At 49.9% G+C, this 21,154-nt stretch overlaps 1 protein-coding gene across 1 annotated transcript in view; it reads right to left on the bottom strand.

The window, feature by feature from the left end:
- Positions 1–20,424, bottom strand: part of LOC127202777 (stimulated by retinoic acid gene 6 protein-like) — a 38,796-nt gene extending 18,372 nt beyond the window's left edge. Inside the window, exons 1-6 of the mRNA XM_051161559.1 lie at positions 20,268–20,424; positions 9,648–9,723; positions 6,639–6,739; positions 3,171–3,301; positions 1,843–1,963; positions 629–674 (exon numbers count right to left, since the gene is read on the bottom strand). Of these exons, the coding sequence (XP_051017516.1) occupies positions 629–674; positions 1,843–1,963; positions 3,171–3,301; positions 6,639–6,739; positions 9,648–9,723; positions 20,268–20,287 (495 nt within the window). The 5' untranslated portion in view covers positions 20,288–20,424. The remainder of the gene's footprint in view (positions 1–628; positions 675–1,842; positions 1,964–3,170; positions 3,302–6,638; positions 6,740–9,647; positions 9,724–20,267) is intronic.
- Positions 20,425–21,154: the final 730 nt, after the last annotated feature.

Genomic DNA, 21,154 nt, shown 5'->3' with positions numbered 1-21,154 from the left:
GCCTCAAATTGGCCATTGCTAAGGGTAGTCAGTTAAAGAGCGTCCACTGATGATAAGCATCTTTCCTGCCAGGCCAATTCCTGGGGTCTACAGGGCAGGGAGAAATACACTGATTTACTCCTAGAAACCAAATTATCACAGCACCTGGAGTTGTCACAGTTCAACCAAGAGGAGCTTTTACAGAACGGCATGGACCTGGCTAACCTTTTCTTTTTGCTCCTTTTCTGGGTTTGGAGGACTAGCTTGCTACTTGCATGGACTCTGAGAAGGGCAGTGAATAGGTGGTCCTGCTAGAAAGGCTGCCCTTGCTCAGGGTGTTCAGTCACAACCTCAGGGCCCCCCAGCTCCTCTGTGAGCTCCCACAAGTCTTCTCTGGCCTTCAGTTTCCCTACCAGTGGGGAGGGGAGCGTGCTTTGCTCACCCTGCTTCTGTTTGGGTAGAGCCTTTCAACCACCACCCTGCCTGTTCACAGGAGGGTGTGGCCTCATAGGGCCCTCAGGGCTCATCAAACCTACTTTACAGGTGAGGAGACAATGCCAAGTGAGTGACAGGAATCTGCAGAGCAGGGAGGTCAGAGGTCAGAGGTCGGAGGTCAGAGGTCAGAGGTCAGAGGTCAGAGGGGACTTACCTGCCCGTGGGGACACTGTGAGATCTGAAGAATGGTAAGCACAAACCTGCAGAGCAGAAGCAGGGTGGGGGTTGGCTGCTGGCCCAGCACAGCCTAGTGAGCACAGCCCAGATCCTGCCTGCCACCCCACCCCCTCCCTCCCCGCTGGGAGGACTGTGTCTGCCCCTTCCTGACTGGGTGCCTGATTGTGCCTAGCTGCTCACTACATTTGCTGGGGCTGCCATGATGGGGCAACATCTCAGAGTCCTTGAGAACATGGGAGGAAGACACAGGTGTTCCTCCTTTCTTCTCTAGCATCCAAGGAGGTAGAGCCCAGGATCAGCAAGGGCTTTGTCCAAGCTACTTAGAGACACATAGAGCCGGGGCAAGGTTTCAGGTCTCCTGACTGTGACTGAGGAGTGGGTAGGAGGATGGGTGGGTGGGAGCAAGGGCTGGGCCTCAGGGACTCATGAATGGAACTGCTCCAAGGCAGGTCTTCAGTTGACAGATGCTCCCTAGTGCCAGCTCTGCAGTGCCAGTCAGTATACAGTGCTGAAGTCATCTCTCCCAGGTGGAGGGAAGGTGCCCTACACAAGGAATAGGAATGCAGAGGCCCAGAGACCAGCCATGAGGATCATAAAGAATGGTTGTCGAAATCTGGGTGTGGTGGCGCACGCCTTTAATCCCGGCATTCGGGAGGCAGAGGCAGGCAGATCGCTGTGAGTTCGAGGCCAGCCTGGTCTACAAAGAGAGTCCAGGACAGCCAGGCCTATTACACAGAGAAACTCTGTCTCAAAAAACAAGACAAAACAAATAAACAAACAAAGAATGGTTGTCGAGTGAGTAAATGGAGAGATACTGGGCTATGAGGTGCTGTGTGACTGAAAGTGCGTGCTAGACATCCTTAGGGACTGGAGAAAGAGGAAGAAGAGGCCAGGCCAGGGTGGCCCTGAATGCCAAGCAGAGACATGACAACTTTCTCTAGGAGAAGCCATAGACATGGGGCTCCTACCCGGCTTCTAGGAGTATTCCAATCACGAGCCTTCTCTAGGAGGCTCACAGGGCCCTGGACAGCCTTTGAAGCCTCAGAAGTACCCTCAAGAAGGAGCCACAGTGGGACACTGGGCAAGTCACCTCTGCCCACTCTGGGCCTTGCTGTTCTCCACTTCTGTCCCCCTGCGCAGAGTTCAGCCACGGTGAAAATGGCTAGAAGGCGGCAGGCAAAGTTGTCTTACCAGGTCAGGGAATAGCCGAAGCCCAGGATGGAGCTGACCAGCTGGAACTCTGAGGACAGGCAGGCAAAGAAGGGGAAATAGGACAGGCCGACTTCCATGGCCCCCATGAGAAGCACAAAGGCTGCAAGAGACAAGGCCAAGATGCTGTGGGGCCCTCTGCTCTCTACTCAGAGGTGACCAGCACAGCTATGGTACTCTACCCTGAGCTCAAGCCGTGGCCTCAGGACCCAAAGAGCTGACTTGGAAGAGCCCTAGGCCGTGGCAGAGGAATACAGCAATGTCCTTCATTCGCCTTTCCCGCTCCCCTTCCCATGACAAGTGCCAACTGACCAGGAAGATGAAGACTGGAGACTATATATGTCAGTAGCTCACAGTATGGCAGCAAACCAAAATGGCTGAGAAGAAGGCATCCAAGGGCATCACAGAAACCCGCACAGGCATGTTATGTGTGCTAAGGAGCACTCTGAAGAAGGTGATGGCCATACTGGTCCATCTATGCATACCACAGAACACTCTCTATGAGAGTGACGGTCATGTTGGTCCCACCACTTGCTAGCTCTGAGATGGGTTGACAGCACCAAGAAAGGCTTAGTCATCCAAGGTGTCAACTCTGAGCTGCTCATGGGCCATGCACTGCATGGCAGAGCTGGTCAGGGTTCTCGCTTTGAGATACTGACAGGATGGAGGGGAGGACAGGCAGGAGACTACCTGAACCGAACTGCAACAGAGATACATTCATCCTGCCACAGGGACACAGGACAAGGAAGGCAGTGACACCCCATCCCAGGGAGGCGAGGACTGGAGCAGCCTTCCAGGAGGTGTTCCAGCAGTGCACCGTGAGGAATTTGTACAATGGAGAGATGGTTCTGGGATCATATGAAAGCTCACCAAACCTGTAGATCTGAGTAGCTTTACATAAGCACAGAGCCTGGGGAGCGAGGCCTCTGGCCAGTGGCCAAAGAAGCACGCTTCATTCCTTGAAGAGCCCCTGAAATTGCTGCTGTCAGAAGACAGCAGGCTCGGGGGCGGGGGGGGGGGGCTGGCTGAGGACAACTCTGCTTCTGGTGCCTCTGTCACATTAGTCAAGCACCTGTGAGTCTAATGGGGCTAGGGGAGGGAGTAGGGTGGGGGGGCTTTGGGGGGTTGGAGAGCTCCTCAGGCAGGCTGCGACACATCATGGGCTGCTAAGCATTGATCTTGGGTTGGGCAGGTGACAGGCTGAGAAGAATGTGGCTCCTCCCAGTTGACCCCTCCAGACAATCCCCACAGCCTCTGAGAGCAAGTGTGTCTGGGTGACAGCCCCAGGATGTGTGAGGCAGCCCTGGTACCTTGGGCCCACTGTGGAACCTTCAGGGGCTGGTAGCCTTCTGAGAACAAGAACATGACTTTATTGGCGGTAGCTCCGAAGGCCATGCCATAGGACCACCGGTTACTGAAAGTCCCCACGAAGTCCAGGGGCCTGTAGACAACAGAAACGGGTGTGAGTCTGTGGGTCACCTCTAAAGCATCCATCCTGCCTGTTGAGGGGTTGTGGGAGAGTGAGCTGCTCACTGCAGCCACAGCCTAGTGAGGCAGATGCAATCTTTCCCACAGAGGACCTCCAAATCTAGTGGGGACAGAGCAAGGATGCTAGGAGCTATGGCACCTAGCAAAACGGAACAAGCTTTTATGAGACACAGACATTGTGACTTGAAGACCAAAGCAAAGAGCATGTCTCATCCAGGTGTAGGGGGACTGGCAGGTACCCAGACATAGCCGGGGAAGACTTTTCCTGTCGATATCTCTGAAGAAACTCTGGGTATTACTGGCTAAGCTGGCCACGCGACTACAGAAGTTAAAACCATGCCACTTCAAACCATGCCACTTTGGCCTATGGAATATTTTGAATATTTTGGGGAGAAATGATGATTAAAAGACAGTATGGGGCTGGAGAGATGCCTCAGCACTTAAAAGCCCTGGCTGCTCTTTCAGAGGATGCTGGCTTCAGTCCCAACACCCAGATGATGCTCACAATCGTCTATAGCACCAGTCCTAGATGATGCAAAGCCCTTTTCAAGCCTCTGTGGGCCCTGCACGCACATGGTATGCAGACATACATGCAGGCAGATCACTCATACATATAAAATAAAAATAAAGGTTAAAGACAAAGTTTAGGGAGAAAACCCCACAGAGAGAGTGAGGAGTCAGAGGGCGGGCTCTGCAGTTAACAGTGTACACCCCTTTTGTGGAGAGCCTCTGTCTGGTTTTTAGCACCCATGGCAGGGGCACGCAACTGTCTGTTAACTGCCCTCCATGTCACCATGTACTTAGAAAATTGTATACTCTCCTGGGCGGGGCCTACAGGGCCTTGGGAGAAATTCAAGCTCAGTACAGGTTTGCAGAGATGCATCTTGTTGAACTGAATTCCATCAGGACCCAACCATGGTTCTTACGGTGTATGTGAGACTCAGTTTCCCCATGCTCAGAACAGAGACAGAAGCCCCCTACTTTGCTTATCACGGAGTCACTCTGGACAGCAAATGAAGCTGGACAAAGCCGCCCTACACAGGAGGGGATGTATTGGTTACTTTTCTGTTGCTGTGATAAAATACTCTGACAAAAGGCAAGTTGGGAGAGGAGAGGGTTATGTAGACTTGTAGCTCCAGAAGGAATACAGACCACTGTGGTGCTGAATGCCACCAGGAGCTGGCCACATATTTTGATCACATTTCATCTGTGTGCAAGAAGCAGAGAGAGAACAGGATGCCCAGATACGCACTCTCAAAGCCCGCCCCCTAGTGGCGTACTTCCTCCACAAGGCTCCTCCCCAGAGAGACTCCATCACCTTCCCAAACAGTGCCTGCCACTAACTGGGGACCAGGTGTTGAAATACATTAGCCTATGAGGGACATTCCTCATTCAACCCATCACAGGAAGTATTAGTCAGTGAGCCTGAGAGACGTCAGAATGACTAGGAGAACCAGGGCTTGTGACAGGAGCCAGACAGATGACTCATGATGACACAAGTCCAGGAAGTTTAGCATGCTTTCCCCACAAGTTCTGTCCCATTCCTTTTATGCCACATGTCCAGTGTGGGGTTAAAGGATCTTTATCTAATCAATAGGACAGTTAATCTTGAATGACAATTTGATGAGATTAATAATCACCATGAAAACATGCCTCTGGGTATATCCAAGAAGATGTTTCTAGAAAGTCTAGCCAACTAGCTCTAAATGTGGATAATATCATACTGTCGGGTAGGATCCTGGTTGAATGGAAGGGAGAAACTGAACAGAGAAGCAGCTCCCATCTCTCTCTGCTTCCTGACTGCAGAGTATGACTCTCTGTCCCCTGCTCCTGCAGTCATGCTGTCCCTGCCACGATGGACTGTTGTTTCTTAAACTGTGAGCCAAAGTAAACCCTTCCTTCTGTTGTTCTTTGTCAGGGAGTTTGTCACAGCAATAGAAAAAAGTAACTGGTACAAGCCAGTCTAGGTCTCTGCCCTTTGCTTTGCAGTTTTGCTTAGACCTGCTGGAGTGGGAGGGGCTGACTAGCCTGGTGGGAGGGGCTGACTAGCCCAATGGGAGGCATTTGGATGGAAGCCCCCTGCTTCTCAGAGCTGGTACTCCAGCATCTTTAGGTACTGTAGTTGGATTTCTCTTGCCTCCCATCTTACCCTTAGCCTCAGTTCCAGCATCTCAGCTTCTCCCAAGGCTGAGATCTAAGGACGCGCACTGCATGGATTTGATGAGATTGTGACACAGGAAGACCTGAGAGAATATCAAGCCAGCCTCAGCAGAAGCTTGTGTCACTTTAACTGTGTGCTCTTAGGCAAGTCATTTAGCTTTCCTGAGCTGGAGTTTTCTTGTCCGTGTAATAACCTCCACTATGCTTCATGAAGAGCTGATGGAACTAATGTAAGCAAAGAAAATGGCCCAGGACCTGGGACAATAGCAGTGCAATAAATGCTGACTGCATGGTAGTGGTGGTGCTGCTGCTGATGAAGATGATGCTAACGGTGGTGATGGAGTCATGAGACAGAAAAATTAAAACTCAAGAAAAATGTGCTAAGGGGTGCCAAGATGCAGAATGGCATAACTAGGAAGGCTCTGGAAACTGGGCAGGATCTCATACATGCTTCGTGATGCCATGTCAACCAGAAGGGTGGCTGCTTTTGGTCCCTGGGAGCCTTTCTTGTTTCCTGAGGTGGCCACAGTCCTGAGTGAGAAGGCAGTATGGTTTGGATGTAAAATGTTTTCCACTGTCTCACGTGTTTGAAGACTTGGTCCCTGACAATGGTGTGGTTTTGGAAGGCCATGGCCCTTCAGAGAGGGTTCTGGATGGCAGAAGTAGGGCAGAAGGAGTAGTGCTGTCTGTCCTCTGCTCCCTGATCTGTGAGGAGCCCTGCCGCATACTACTGCTGCCACAAACCAAGCGGCTCCAGTCTCTACACTTTCTTCACCACGATGGACCATGCTTCCCTGAACTATGAGCCAAAATAAGCCCCTACTCCCTTAAGTTGCCTCTGTCTCAGAGCTTGTCATAGCAACAAGAGGGTAACTTTCATGGACGCCCCTTTCCATAGAGGTCTAGGTCTCCTTGAGCAGTTTCTGCCTACCTGGGCAGCCCTGGCTGCTGATGCTGGCTTGGAAGGTTCCCGACTCTCAGCATTATCTAGGGAGGGGATTGGAGGGTAAGATGGGCACAGTGGAGTGGTGGTGGTGATGATATTGGGTCCTTCGAGCTGCCTAGCCTTGTACTTTGTGTTAGGCCCAACCACAGAGTACCCCAAGCTTCAGGAAAGGGCACTGACTCACATGATGATTCCAAAATGGTTCCCGAGGAGTTGGGAGGTGTCATCCCTTTGTCTACGATGATCTCGTCTTTGGAGGTAAGACAAGATCAAAATGATGAAGAGCTGTAAGGAGAGAACAGTGCATCAGGGGACCCAGTCACCCTCTGGGTGGCCTCAGTGGCCTCACAGAAAGAGAACGTGTGGGCAAGCAGAGAGCTTTAAGCATCTGTGACATGAAGGACACCATGTACTTCAGAGGTCCCAGAAGGTTCTGTACTGAGCCTTCCTCCATGTGGCCCTGCACAGAAAGAGGTTTGAGTCCAGCTTCCTTCACACACTGGCTGGGAGGGAGACGCATCCTCCCTGCACCTTGGTTCCAGTCTGTAGAAAGGCAGCCATGCCTGTCAGGTGTCCCTTGGTTTCTGTGGATTTGGCGATGTTCTTAAGCACCAAGATGTGGGGGATTCTTTATCCTACTTTCATCAGAAATGTCTTGAAAACTGTCTATACGTGCTCTCTCTATTTCCTTACCTCTACTGGCCCTCAGACCCTGTGGTTACATTGAAAGAGCCATGACTGAAGTCACCAACTGCCATCACACCTACCGCTTAAGGCAATGCCGACTCCAGCCTAATTGAGGACATTTCTCCAGCACTGACTGCAGCTTCTCCTTGGACCCTCGTCCCTGGGCTTTGGCCACTGTGTACTCTCGCTTTCCCCATTCTTCTCCAAGTCCCTGGCTAGGTCATTCCTTCCCAGGTTTCTGGATAGAGAGTTCCTTGCGGCTCTGTCTAAGCCTTGCTTTTCTTGTCCCTGCTGTCTTCCCCAGTGAAAACTTTTTTTAAAAAAGATTTTATTATCTTTGGATTCTGCCTGCATGTATGCCTGCACGCCAGAAGAGGGCACCAGATCTCATTATAGATGGTTGTGAGCCACCATGTGGTTGCTGGGAATTGAACTCAGGACCTTCGTAAGAGCAGCCAGTGCTCCTAACCTCTGAGCCATCTCTATGACTCAGAAGACTCACACACTTGTGCCTCCAGCCCCCACCCTGCTTGCCCAGGAGCTCCAGATCTGTTGTGCTACCCTGCTGGCATTCCTGTTGAAAAATTCTCCAATTCAGCAGGTTTTACATGAAACTCACCAAGTTCCTGTCGCCCTGTTTCTCCATCCATCCCAAACCTGGACCTCCCTTCCCCACCCCCTCCCCATCCTGGGGACTGACGCTAGGGTCTTGAACATGCAGTGCAAGAGCTTTACCATTGAGCTACACGCCCAGCCCTCTTTTTGCTTTTTACTTTAAGATAGGGTCTTGTGTCTCATTAAGCTGTTTGGGGGAGTCTTATGCTCCCACTGAGGCCCAGACTGTCCTGAGCTTTCACCCCTCCTGGCTCAGCTTCCCACATTGCTGGGTTCACAGGCCTCACCACCAGACACGGTTCTCCTCGTTTTCCTAAACTCATAGGTGGCAGCTGCCACTGTTCCTTCAGCTGTACAAGCCCAGGAGCCGTCCTCCACTCTGCCTGCCCAGACCCTCCCATGAGACTCTTTCCTGGCCGGCCCCACCCACCTCCTAGACTCTCCCACCTCTCGGTTCTCCTATCTAGCTTTCAGTTTATTCCTCCACCCTCCACAGGGCCTTTGCACGTTTCCCCCTGTCTGGAATGTTCTTCACTACATCTTCCATGATGACTTTACTTCTCTACAGAAGCCCTTCCTGGGGCCCTACTTAGAAAATCACTCACTGCCCAAGCACGAGGACTCCTGGCATCCACATTAAAACAAACAAGCAAATGAATGCGGTGTGTACATCTATAATCCCAGAGCTGGGGAGGTAGAGATAGGTGATTCCTGGTGCTGGGTGTCCAGCACCTAGTTTAATCTCCAAGCCTCAGGTTCTAGTGAGAGATTCTGTCTCAAATCAAAACAAAACAAACAACAACAACAAAAACAAAAAAACAAGGTGCGAGCTAGAGAAATGGCTCAGCTAAGAACATGCTTCCAGAGGACCTAGGTTCAATCCCACTACCCATATGGTGCCTCAAAACCACCTGTAATCCCAGTTCAAGGGTTTCCAATGGCACCAAACATGCATATGGTGTAGTGAGGATTCTGGAATTTTGGTTTCTTAAAAAAATACAGAAATATTATAAGAATATGTTTTCATTTTAATCCCAGGTGAGGGGATATGAGGCTTCTTCAGAGCAGCTGACTATGGTTTGCCTCGTGCTTCAGCAGAGGTGTGGTACTGCCAGCTGCAGATAGTTTCTGCCACTGTGTGATGTTTGGAATTCTGGGAACTTTTCAGAGGGTATATAAATGCTAGGGCCCTGAGGGGGCGGTTATCAGTGGTTGTTGTCATTCACGGGGCTTGGTAGTCTTCTGGCACTTGCCCCAAGGAACTCCATGCAGGAAGTAGTCTAGCGATGACATCACCACCTTTCCAATTCCTGGCTTTATTCAAGGATCTCTTTCCTTCCCTCTCTATCCTTTTTTTGCTTTCTTATCTAGTGTTAGGGGGTTGAAAGGGTGGAAGAGAAGGGATGGAGAAAGGTAGAAGAAATAAGAACCCACAAAGTGGCAAACACTGCTTACAATGTGGTGCATAGACAGACAAACATGCAGACAAAACATTCATAAGTAGATGAATTAATTTTTTAAAATGAAACCAAGGAACAATAGCCAGGATTGCCTCTGACCTCTGTATGCATGCATACACATGTTCACATACCTGTACACACATCTACAAAAAGGAAGGAAGGAAGAGAGGGAGTGAGGGAGAGAGGAGAGAGAGAGAGAGAGAGAGGGAGGGAGGGAGGGAGAGGGAGAGGGAGACCACGTTCCACTCTGCCAAGAGCCACATATCTCTGGCTCTTGGACCTGAATGCTTTCTTTTGCCTGTGTGCTTGGATGCACGCTGTAAGAAGCTGAGTAGGGGTTCTGGAAGGGAAACCGTCTGCTCTCTCCCCTGCATGACTCAATGCCCCTGACTCTGTACCTCCCTCCCCTGTGCTCCCTGACCTTTACTTACTGATGGAATGAGGGAGTAATGGAGGAAGACCTCCTGGTCCACGGAGTTGTCACAGGTGACATTTAGCTGCCTGGTCCTGAAAAACAACCACAAGTCAGGTTCACATCATCAGTCACTGGGACAGCACTGACTCGAGTCTGAGCATTTCTCTCAGGAGTGTGGATTATCTGAGCTTCTTTGCATACATTCCCAAGACCCAGCTGCTCATGCACTGTCTTCCCAAGTGGGTTGCCCTCATTCATCGCTCTGATGATCTATCCACCATCACTGGAGTTGGCACTAAGACCCCCATCTATGTCTGGATGACAGTCTTGGGTAGATTGGGGCTTGGAGGTGTTTTTTGGGATTTCTTGTTTGTTTTTTATGGAACACTACAGAAATGCCTGACTTTTTCACAGTTTAAGGAATGCTAGTGACTATGAAAACCATTACCTAGAGTCCGTCCCACCAGACAGCCCTGGCAGGGCCCTGTGCAGGTAAGGGGACTGGAGCTGAAACATCATAAACATGCCAGGAAGTCAGACTGTGAATGTAGATTTTACAGTCAAGGTCAGAAATACCAGCGAGCTGCTGGGGCAGGAGAGAAGCGGGAGGGGATCCATCAGACTACACGCAGGACAAGGCTGGGGCAACCCCAAGTCAGAAACGAGAGGCAGCTTTCTCAGACAAGGCATCCTCTCTTTTGGGCTCCATCACACCTTGTCCCTGCTGCCCTGAGGCCACAGCAGCGCCACAGCCCTTCTAGCACTTCTCCGGTCTTTACTCTTGCCATTCTTAACTCCAGTACTCCCAGCCAGCTGTCCCTTCAGCTTCATCCCACAGCCAGTGGCTCCTGTCCCCTCAGATGTCTCAGGGGGAGAGCAACCCTCAGGCTCGACACATCCTCTGGAAGTCTTTAAGATCTTAGCTGCCCATGCTTATATTTTATGACACATCTAAAATATCCAGAACATACTATGGGGCTCAGGTGGTGAGAAGTAAGACAGATGTGTAGTTATACTTTGGCTTTTAAGAAGGTAGTAAGAGCAGCACAGTCTCTCCATGCCATACAAAACCTTATATGGTAGGAAAGAGGGGAGGGAGGCAGGGAGGGAAGAAGCCATACTTGAAAGCAAAAAGAGACAAGGTCAAAGAGAAAAGGGCACAAGCCACAGCACCATAGACTGTGGACTAATGGAGCAAGCTTCACACCCACACAAGAGGCAAGAGCAGGGCCGGTGAGGTGACTCAGCTGGCAGAGGGGCTGGCCACCATGCCTGACAACCTGAATTCAATCACCAGGATCCACGCTGTGGAAGACGAGAGTGGACTCCTGCAAGTCGTCCTCTGACCTCCATATATGCTCATGATGACATGTGCGCATGCACACCCACGCACACACACGCACATACACAGAAATGCAAGTGTGTCTGGAAACAGAGTGCTGACAAAGAGCAGCAGACAGGACAGCTTAGCCCAGTTATCCTATCTCCGGCCCTGACAATGCCTTTGTATCTCCCAGGAGTAGACTGCATGGGTCTCAGAGAGAAGGACAGTGGCCGAAGGGAGCCTGGGGATTCACAGGCAGCCACTGAAGTCCCTCCCCACTGAAAGCCAGCCTTAAGTCACATAGCATCAGTTACAGCCAGGCTCACAGCACAGGCAGCACATGCTCCATATAACTCTCAAGCACACATGAACAAGCACTGAAAATGCAGGACCCTGCAGGAAACTGTCCCAGGAGCCAGGGACTCAGTGAAGACTATTTACTCCCTAGCTTGGGGGAAAGTGGAGGGAGCACGGGTTCTCTCTGAGTGGATGCTAGAGGGCGTCCTCTCCAAGGGAAATCAGAGAAAGAAGAATGCCAAGGGATCAGCAAAACACACTGCCTTCTCTCAGACCCAGTGATTTGCATATGTAAATATTTATTTTAAATATATAACTACCAAATGCGTTCACATGTAATATTCCATTTAATGAAGTAGTCAATGCATATGTCTAAACACAAGAACTGAACATTATTTTCCACTATAAGCTGTCTGAAAAAATATTAGAGTAAGTTCTCAGGTGATAAAAACAAACCTACTGAGAAGAGTTTAAAAGCAACAGGAACAGAAAAACTGGCAAATGTGGTCAATAGCCACGTGATGACTAGAAGTTGGTTGTCCCTAGAAGTTACAGGCTAGGATGTTTGAGCCAGCGTCAACTCAAGCACCAAATGACTTCCACACGGAGGACAGAGGGCACTAAAAGCTGAGTGGCTGTGCTCTGCCATTCACATGGGAGTGCAGACTCTTGTCTCTCCCATTTGTGACTTAGAGGAAAGCAGACTTCTGGGTCAGCATAGTAATAGTTTAGTGGCAGAATATAAGCCACTGCAGTAAAAAGGAACAAGAGAGAAAAAGTTCAACCACTTCAGCGATGGCCAGGAAGAGAATGGAAATGAAGTCAACGTAAAAAGAGAAGCACACGGCTAGTGGCGTCTAAAACCCGGTAAATAAGCTGCTGGTTGAGCGAAAAGGGTATTTAAAAAATACTTAGAATTCAACATTGGCAAGTGATCTGTTTTTTTCATTCCTTTTTAGAAAATGATTGATTTATCTTGTTCTATGTAGATAAGTGTTTTGCCTACCCGTGTGTAAGTGCACTGTGTGCCTGCATGGTGTCAGCAGAGGACAGAAGAAAGGGTCAAGTCCCCTGAAACTGGAGCTATAGATGGTTGCAAGTCACCAGGTGAGTGCTGGGACCCGAACCCGGATCCTCTGAAAGAGTAGTGAGTGCTTTTAACTGCTGAGCCATTGCTCCGGCCTCCTGAGCTTCCATTTCTCAAAAGAAGACATTAAGTGGGCGTGCTAATCAGTGTGTGTTAATTAGTGTGTATTATCACAGGCGTGTTAATCAGTGTGGTGCCTCCCCGAACACCCAAAAGGCAAGGTGGGCATGCAGAGAGAAAGTAATGCTTAGAGAGTTGCTGGGAATAAAAATTATAGCCACTGAGAAAAACAATGTAGATGTCCTCAGAAAGCTAGGCATAGAGCTGGGCATGGTGGCATACTCCTTTAAGCCTGGCACTCAGGAAGACAGAGGCAGGAGGTGGATCTCTGGGAGTTAAAGGCTAGCCTGATCTACATAGTGAGTTCTCAGCCAGGCAAGGGTACATAGTGAGACCCTGTCTAAAAATAAACAAGCTGATAACTAAGCGTGGAGCTACCACGCACATCCAACGGAAAGGAAAGGCGTTTGCTCCCATGTTCTCTGTAGAAGTATTTGCTGTAGCCAAGATAGGGAATCAGCTGAGGTGTCCACTAGTGGATAAACGGATAAAGGAAATGTGGTGTGTGTATGCGATGGAATCTTACTCAGTTACCAAAAAATAATAAAACAGCAAGAATGAGTCTATAGCTATCAGGTTGAGTGAAATAAGCCAGACACAGACAGCAAATGCATTTAGGAAACTGATCCCACAGAATCCAGGAAGGATCGGGAGCAGAGGGAGACAGGCAGGGGGTACAGCTGCAGAGAGGGGTACGGTGTAGTGTTCCACAGCCCAGAGGGTGGTCACACTCAGCCTTAATGCATTGGATGCTTCCAAGTAGCTTAGAAGGGAGGATTGAGATTATCCCAACGCAAAGCAATGATCAGTGTTTGAGAAGACAACTGGCCAGTGGCCACTGCGCTGCAGTGTTTGAGGGTCAGCTGAAAAATAATCTGGTACGGGGTGCGCCTGCCGAAGGACCAGAAATTTTAAGCTGGCCTCAGATATACAGGGCAACTGGGTTACATAAGACCTGGGTTTTGGGTTTTTTTGTTTTGTTTTGTTTTTGTTTTTGTTTGTTTGTTTGTTTTTCACACTCAAAATAAAAATAATAAATCCTTAGCTCTCCACTAGCACTGAAATGTAAGACGATGCCGCCTGACCTTTTCTACTGGGAGCCCCTGGAAGGAGCCGCCAGAGCTGAGGGCTGAGAGGAGACCGCATCTTTTTATTGGAGTCACAGCGCAAACAGTATGAGGACTCTGCGCTCCACCTTGCTCATCCGACAAGAGCCTTTCCCGATGCAGCAAGTGTGCTTCCAGAAGTACTCCAAGAAGCACAGGCCAAGGATGCTCAGAGAAGCACCTGGAGATATAAACTAGCATATCTCTCTGTCTCTGTCTCTGTCTGTCTCTCCTTCCCTCCCCCTCCCCCTCCGCCTTATCCTTCCCATCCCTCTCCACCAAGTCCTAAGCAACGATTTCCCTCTATTTCTAGTTCATAATTTAACTTTTTGCCTGTTAGGTAGCATTAGCCTCTTTTTGAAATGAGGAACCTGAGCCAGGAGGGGTGTCAGCGTCCTGTTAACAGGCTCCTTCTTGTCCCAACCAAAGCACAGCAGCGCCCCCTTCTGGGGCCTTTTCTTCGCTCATCTGGACACAGGCGGCTTGATCCGTATGGTTATCGATTCCAGAAGAACCTCCTTTCTAGAGGCTGGCGTCCAGAGAGGGATGGCGATCAGAAGAAGTCACACAGCTCAGGGCTATTTCAGGTCCTGTTAAGTTTTCTAGTCTCATGGGCAGCACAAAGAATGGTCCCCGGTTCAGCGCAGAAGAAGGTCATGGGAAGGGGGCCAGGCGCGTGCAGCGTGTGTGCACAGGACTCTGTGGGCACACCCAGTGCCAGGGAATGTGCTTTATGGGGATTCCCATGAACCCACAAAGTCTAGCCTTGGAAGGATGAGGTGGACACAGGTATTGCCAAGACTGGCTTGGGCCTGTGTGTCAGGGTCAGCTGCCACTGCGAGGAACACTGCATGGCCTTGTTATACACTACTGCAGAAAATTAAATACAAAAAAAAAATTAATGAAGGTGCAGTAAGGGCAAAGTAATAAAGACTGGCTCAGTCCTGGAGAATATGCCCCCATCCGCAGTGTGGATACTGCCCTCCAGCCATGGCAACATCCCAGGGGAACCAGTGATTACTGCTAATCTTCTGGGCTGACTCTTCTGTGCAAAGTCTAAAAATGACCAAAAAAAAAAAAAAAAAAAAAAGTCTATATTACAGATTTTAATCTGTTATATTTCTTTTAAAGATTGTTTATTTTTATTTTATGTCTATGGGTGCTTTGTCTGCATGTATGCCTAGGCCTGAAAAGGCCATCAGGTCCCCTGGAACTAGAATTACCAAAGGTTATGAGCCTCCATGCTGGTTCTGGGACCTGAAACTGGATCCTCTGCAAAATAAGTCAGCGCCCTTAATAGCTGAGCGATCTCTCCAGCCCCAAACCTGGTATACTTAGAGCAAAATTTTGTGAGCCACCCACAAATGATTCCTTTTGTTTTCTTCTGAATCTTTTTCTTCCAAGTTTCAAAAACTCTTATCTGGCTCAACAAGAAGCAGTTTCTGCTGCGGGTGGAGCAGGGCCTTCTCACTAGCACGGTCTTGCTTCTTCCCCATTTGTCTGGCTCATTTATGTGAACAGAAGCACCCACCACCACTCACGTCAAAACTGGGTTCACTGACCAGCTACAGTCCAAGGCTGGCCCAGAGATGGAGATCAACAAAAATCGGTGTCAGTGCTCTGAGATAGCCAACTGGCTCTGTGGAGCTGGAGTAAGGAACTGGGAGCATTTACGATCGTGTGTATGATCTGTGCAGATCCGTTTTATCGCTATAATCTACAAGGAGCTCACAAACAGCTATGCATCTCCTTGTGTAAAGAGACCATCATGGCACATTTCCCAGCATGCCCCTGGCAGCTGTACTCCCTGCTCTTGGGCATGGCCTAGAAAATAGAGGGTGTTCACACTTGGATGATGGAGGTAAATATTGACTGTGAATGAGCAGGAGTGGAGGTTAGAGTGAGATTACTAAAAAATTCGGTAGCAGCAATCAGAGGAATGTGAGCCGACCGTGAGCAGAGCACTGAAATGTTATGGGAAGAAAGATCCCGGCACTCCAACAGCCAGACAGAGGGAAAAAGGGAGTCAAGATAAGGGCTGGAGAGATGGCTCAGCTGTTAAGAGCACTGTCTGCTCTCCCAGGGGTCCTGAGTTCAATTCCCAGCAACCACATGGTGGTTCCCAACCATCTATATGGAGATCAGATGCCCTCTTCTGGAGTGTAGGAGTACATGCAGATAGAGCGCTCATAGACATAAAATAAATAAATAAATGTTGAAAAAGTCAAGATAAAAAGAGAAATGTGCCAACAGCAAGGTCTGAAAACCAAAAAGAACAAGGGGGAAAATACTTTTAAAAGTACTTAAAATTCAGAATAGGCAAATGATCTGAATTTTCATTTCTTAGAAAGGGCTGGAGAGATGGCTCAGAGGTTAAGAGCACTGGCTGCTCTTCCAAAGATCCTGAGTTCAATTCCCAGCAACCACATGGTGGCTCACAACCACCTATAGTGAGATCTGGTGCCCTCCTCTGGCATTCAGGTGCACATATAGGGCAAAACACTGTATACATAACAAATAAATACATTTTTAAAAAGAAAAAGAAAAAGAAAGGAAAGAAGGAAGAGAGAGGAGAGGAGAGGAGAGGAGAGGAGAGGCAACAGTTACCAAGTGTGGGGGTGCCCTTGAGCAGCCAAAGAGAGAAGACAGGAGGGAAAAGGATGGGAGGAAGGAAAAAGTGGGAGAGGAAAGGGAAGAAAGAACCCCTCAGTTGTGAAATCTCCCCCTCCTCCTCCTCTTCCTCCCCCTCCTCCCCCTCCTCCTCCTCTTCCTCCTCCTCCTTCTCTTCCTCAACTCCTGCTCATGGAGTCCCAACACTCAGTCTCTGGAATGCAAGCCCATATGAGGCTTATTTTAGTTTTAGTCGCGGGTGCAGGTTGAGACAGAGTTTCACTCTGTAGCCCAGGCTAGCCTCTGACTTGAGATTCGCCTCCAAGCTCTGGGCTCCCCTTTCTCCGTTCCTCCTCTGCCATGGGCAGCTCTGAGTATAAACAGGGTTTCTCCAGCTTGGCACCTTCACCCCTGTAATCAAAGCTCCTAGAAACTGAGGGGCAGAGAGGGAACTACTGTGAGTTTGAGACCAACCTAGGCTGTATATTGCATTTGAGGCTAGAATGGGCTACAGAGTGAGCCCGTGTCTTCAACAATTGAGGAGAAACTGAGGGAGGAAGAGGAGGAGGAAGAAGAGGAGAAAGGAAAGAAAAGTAAGTAAGTAAGCTAGCTAGCTAGCTAGTTAGTTAGTGTCTGGAGAGCTGAAGGGGACTTGAGAGGCTGAGCAACTTCCTCAGACCCCGGAGCACCTGGTGACCTCTCTGGGTACCCTTCCTTCCAGGATGAGCCTTCTGGCCCCTGACCTCTCTACTCAGCGAGTCACTGTCACAGGGCTACAACGCCAGGACTCCCTGCCCTGGGCCCCTTGCCATGGCAGATTGCAGTACCTCACTTTGTTAACCAATAGCCAGTGTGGCTGCAGACTCTGGCCCCATGACCAGTCCAGCAATGTGGCCCAGAGGACATGTGTTGGGTTGTCCCAGCTGCCCCCCTTGAGCTGCCAGCCTCATCTATCAAAGAGCCACACAAGGAGAATGACCGTGTGACACCCAGCCCTGCTGCTGTGGTTGCCGGGGCTCCTGGAGCTCAGAAACTTCCTGCTCCCAGCTGGTTACTGGGGAACAACCCCTAAGTATTGGGAGAAAGATTACACACCCTGCCCCCTCCGCTCCTGCCCCCTCCGCTCCCGCCCCCACATCCTACTTCCGGTCTGCTTTCTGCTGCCCCTTCTCTTCTCTGTCTGCAGATCTCTGTTCTCTTCTTGCCTCCACCCCTCTACTTGTTCTGAGTTTATTTACTGGCCAGGTATGGCCCCCTCCCGGTTGCTGCCTTTCCTTAGGGAGCATGCATTGTTATTTTCATGTGTCTGAAAAGCCCAGAGCAGCCATCATGAAAAAATAAAAGAGCAAATAAAGAAAAAAAAGGGGCCCATTTCTACTCATTACCGTTCTTTGTTTAAAGATTTATTTTCTTAGAGGCAGAGAGATAAGTCATGGACTAAGAGCCCTGGCTTCCCTTTGCAGGGACCTGGGTTGTATTCCCAGCACCCACACGAAAGCTCACAACCATTTTAACTCCAATTCCAGGAGATCTGATATGCTGTCCATGGGCACAGGACATACACATGACGCACAGACACACTTGCCGGCAAAACGTCCATACAGATGAAAGAAACTGGGGGAACAAAGAAAGTTATAAAAAAAAATAGCTGTTTTATTGTGTGTGTGTGTGTGTGTGTGTGTGCGTGTGCGTGCGCACGCACACGTGCACACATGCATGCATGTGGAGGTGTAAAAGGAGGCCATAAGCGAATTCAGACCCTCTGAAATTGGAGTTACAAATAGTTGTGAGACACTAGACATGGGTGCTGGGAAGCAAACTAGGTCCTGTGCAAGAGAGGAGCGTGTTCTTAGCCACTGAGCCACCTCTCCAGCCCTTCCCTACCGACTGCCCAACATGGCAGGCAGTGCTTGCTTTCACGCCCTTCTATCAAATGGGAGTGACAGTAATGAGGATCGTTTGCCAAATGTTGTGTGGTGTGCAGGCGCGCTTCTAGCTCCTTTTCCACTCACCCCTCTTCCATAGCCCTATAGTGTATTTCAGAGAAGTTGAGGAAGAGCCCAAAGTGCCCCTGCAAGCAGAGCTGAAAGTTCAACACTTCTAACAACATCCAAATGGGAAATATATTCAAACACTTGGACATGAAGATTCTGATAGAGTTTTGTGGTCGGGGGTCCTTGGAGGGGAAATGACGTCATGTTCTGTGCTTGGAGAAAAACCTGAGCAACACGCTCAGACCTTAGCCTCCCAGTGAGAAGGACCGAAGCGTGCAGGTCACAGCCAGGGAGGAGATTATGGTTAAGGGATGCTCTTGTGGACAGAAGGTCAAGGGGGCAGGAAGCAAGTGGCGCAAGGAAAACTGAGTGCCCTCAGCACAGCCCACCCTCCAGCTGCCTGCCTCCCGGGGAGTGCTTTCCAAGTGTTCCATGCAGCCACAGGCCAACCTGCCCTAGCTGCACAGCCCTCCAACTCATCCTTTGAAGTCCTCCCCACAGGAGAGGTGACTCCGAGTGCTCACTGGGCCACATCACAGACCCAGGGCAACTTCGGCTGCTTTCTCCAATCCCATGGAATCCACTCAGCTCTGTCCATAACCCAGGCTATCATGATCTTCACTAAGACCATATAGTAGCCTTCTGCCCCATCTCCAATCCATCCTCCATGTGGGCCAGAGGGACCCACATCTGATGGCATCAGGCCCCTGTCACCTCAGCCTCTTCCATTCTTTCCTGGCCACAGAGTGCACTAGGAAGAGAGAGGGCCAGATTCTCTCAGCTTTTCCAGCACTCCATTCCCTTCCCACATTCTCCAGAGATGCTCAGCCTGCTCGGTCCACCTGTCCTCTTTTTCTCAGTGACACTCATCATGCCCTCTTTGTCTCTGTGGCTCCCTTCTCTCTTGCCTTCTTTGGGATCCCTTAGCATTCTGAGCAGACCCTGGAACCCCAGAAGGCAGTGGGCCTGTTTTCTGTTCCTGATCTCCCCTGTTTCTAGGTCAGAGTGTGAGTCTTGACTTCCCCAGTCCTCAATCCATCCTTCCCATCCCAACTCCCCTCAGATGCTCTCAAGTTTGTGGGCTCACTCATGCCTGTCAGAATGCCTATTCTAAACAAGATGGCAGAAAGCAAATGCTGCTGAGGGCAGGGGAAAAGAGAGCCCATTACACAGCACAACCGCTGTGGAGATGGCATGGAGGGTCTCCAAAAAAACTGAAAATACAACTGCCTTCTGATCCAACAATCCCACCGGGGAAGAGATAGACAAAGGAAATGAAACTAGTGTGTTAAAGAGACGCCTGCACCCTTGCTTATTATTCACAATAGCGAAGACATGGAGTCCACCAGTGGGTCCAACAGCCAATGACGGCACAAAGAAACCATGGTACATTCATATGACGGAATATTGTTAAGCCTCAGATAAAGAAGAAAATCCTGTCAACATGGATAAACCTAGAGGACAGCACAGGAAGTGAGCCAGAGACAGAAAGACAAATACTGCACGACCTCACTCATATAGGGTGACTAGAAAAGGCTGAAGCATACAAATACAGGCTGGGAGGGGAAGGAGGAGGCTGGGGAGGGGAGCTGCTGGAACAAAGTTACAGTTTTGAGGAATAGGTGCCTGTCTCGTGGCCCAGAAAGTTGACTAGAGTTAACAACCAGCTACATTGTTTTAAAAAAAGCAGGGAATGAGCTGTCTTAAGACAAAGAAAGGATAAATGTCTGAGGCTGGATCAGTGTGTCATACACTTATCAAGACATCAGAGTGTACTCTATAAATGTGAACAGTTACAAAATGTCAGCTAAAAAGGGGGAGGAAGGATAAGGAGGTTTGCACCAGAGAGGAAAGGCAGAGTGAGAAACCAGAGAGCCAGGATTCAGTCAGGATCCTGTAACTTCTCACCTGGGCTCTCCCCGTGCCTCTGACTGACACGGAGGAAATCTACCATAGCTCTCCCTTTTCACGTATGCCTGTCTGCAGACCAGCCCATCCGTGTCTTTTCTCCCATCCTTTGTGAATCACCAACATCAAAAGAGCTAGAAGGACCTGCCTGTCTGGAATGACCCAGCTCAGCCCAGCCTCTGCCGCTCACCCTGTGCTGGCAGCAAGCATCTTGCTGAAGAAGAGCGTGGGTGAGTGTGCGGGTGGAAGCTCGCGTCCCGGATGCTTCTCTGTTTCTCAGGACCTTGCTTAGGATGGCTTCCCATGAGCTCGTGTTCTCTGCAGTTCGGTCTAGAGACGCAAAACGCAGAGAAAAAGCAAATATCCAGTCAAACATTTACCCGGAGTGAAATCAGGCAGCCGCCCTCTTCCTGGTTTCACAAGGCTTCCGGCTGTTCTGCTTCTCGCTCTATAAGAGCGGAAGTCTCTCTTCTGTTGTCTCCTCCTTCGCCTCGATGCTCCAGCTATGATCCCAGGACCACCCACCCCTGGCTGTCTATGGAGGCTCTCCCTAGCAGCTCTGTGCCTTTGGCTGTATGTATATATTGGGTAATAAACTAGGACTCTGTCTCCAAGCCATAAACCAGGACTGCTGGCTTAAAGGTTCATCTTGGACACTAGCAGCCAGCCTCTTGCTTGGAGAAGTGAGGGGAGAAAAGTTCAAGATGGACCCCAGCCACATGGCAGAAATTGCTAGTCATGTGTTTGAGTTTCCTGTTCCCTGGTCAGAAAAGTAAGGCAGCCACTTGGTAACTCTTCCCCATTAATTAAGCCAGACTCCAGCCACCCTGGCACCAAGGAGCAAACACCCAACAAGGATTTTTGTGGGGTGGGTACAGGAGTGCTGGGTGCCCCCCCCCCATACAGTGTGCAGAAGCCTACCACTTTCTCTTTCCCACGGGCAGGGAATCACAAGGCTGGGGAACACAAGTCCCTGAGTCACCATGCTAAGAACATCAGCCCTTACCTGCTGTCCCCTCACAGCCCAGGCCCCAGGCAAAAAATAAAGTTGACTCGTAAGCAGTCGATGACACATGA

The sequence above is a fragment of the Acomys russatus genome, chromosome 2, assembly GCF_903995435.1.
Source record: "Acomys russatus chromosome 2, mAcoRus1.1, whole genome shotgun sequence".
Lineage (NCBI taxonomy): Eukaryota > Metazoa > Chordata > Mammalia > Rodentia > Muridae > Acomys > Acomys russatus.
Note: the sequence above shows the minus strand (reverse complement) of the source record. Positions and strands in the feature narration are given on the sequence as shown.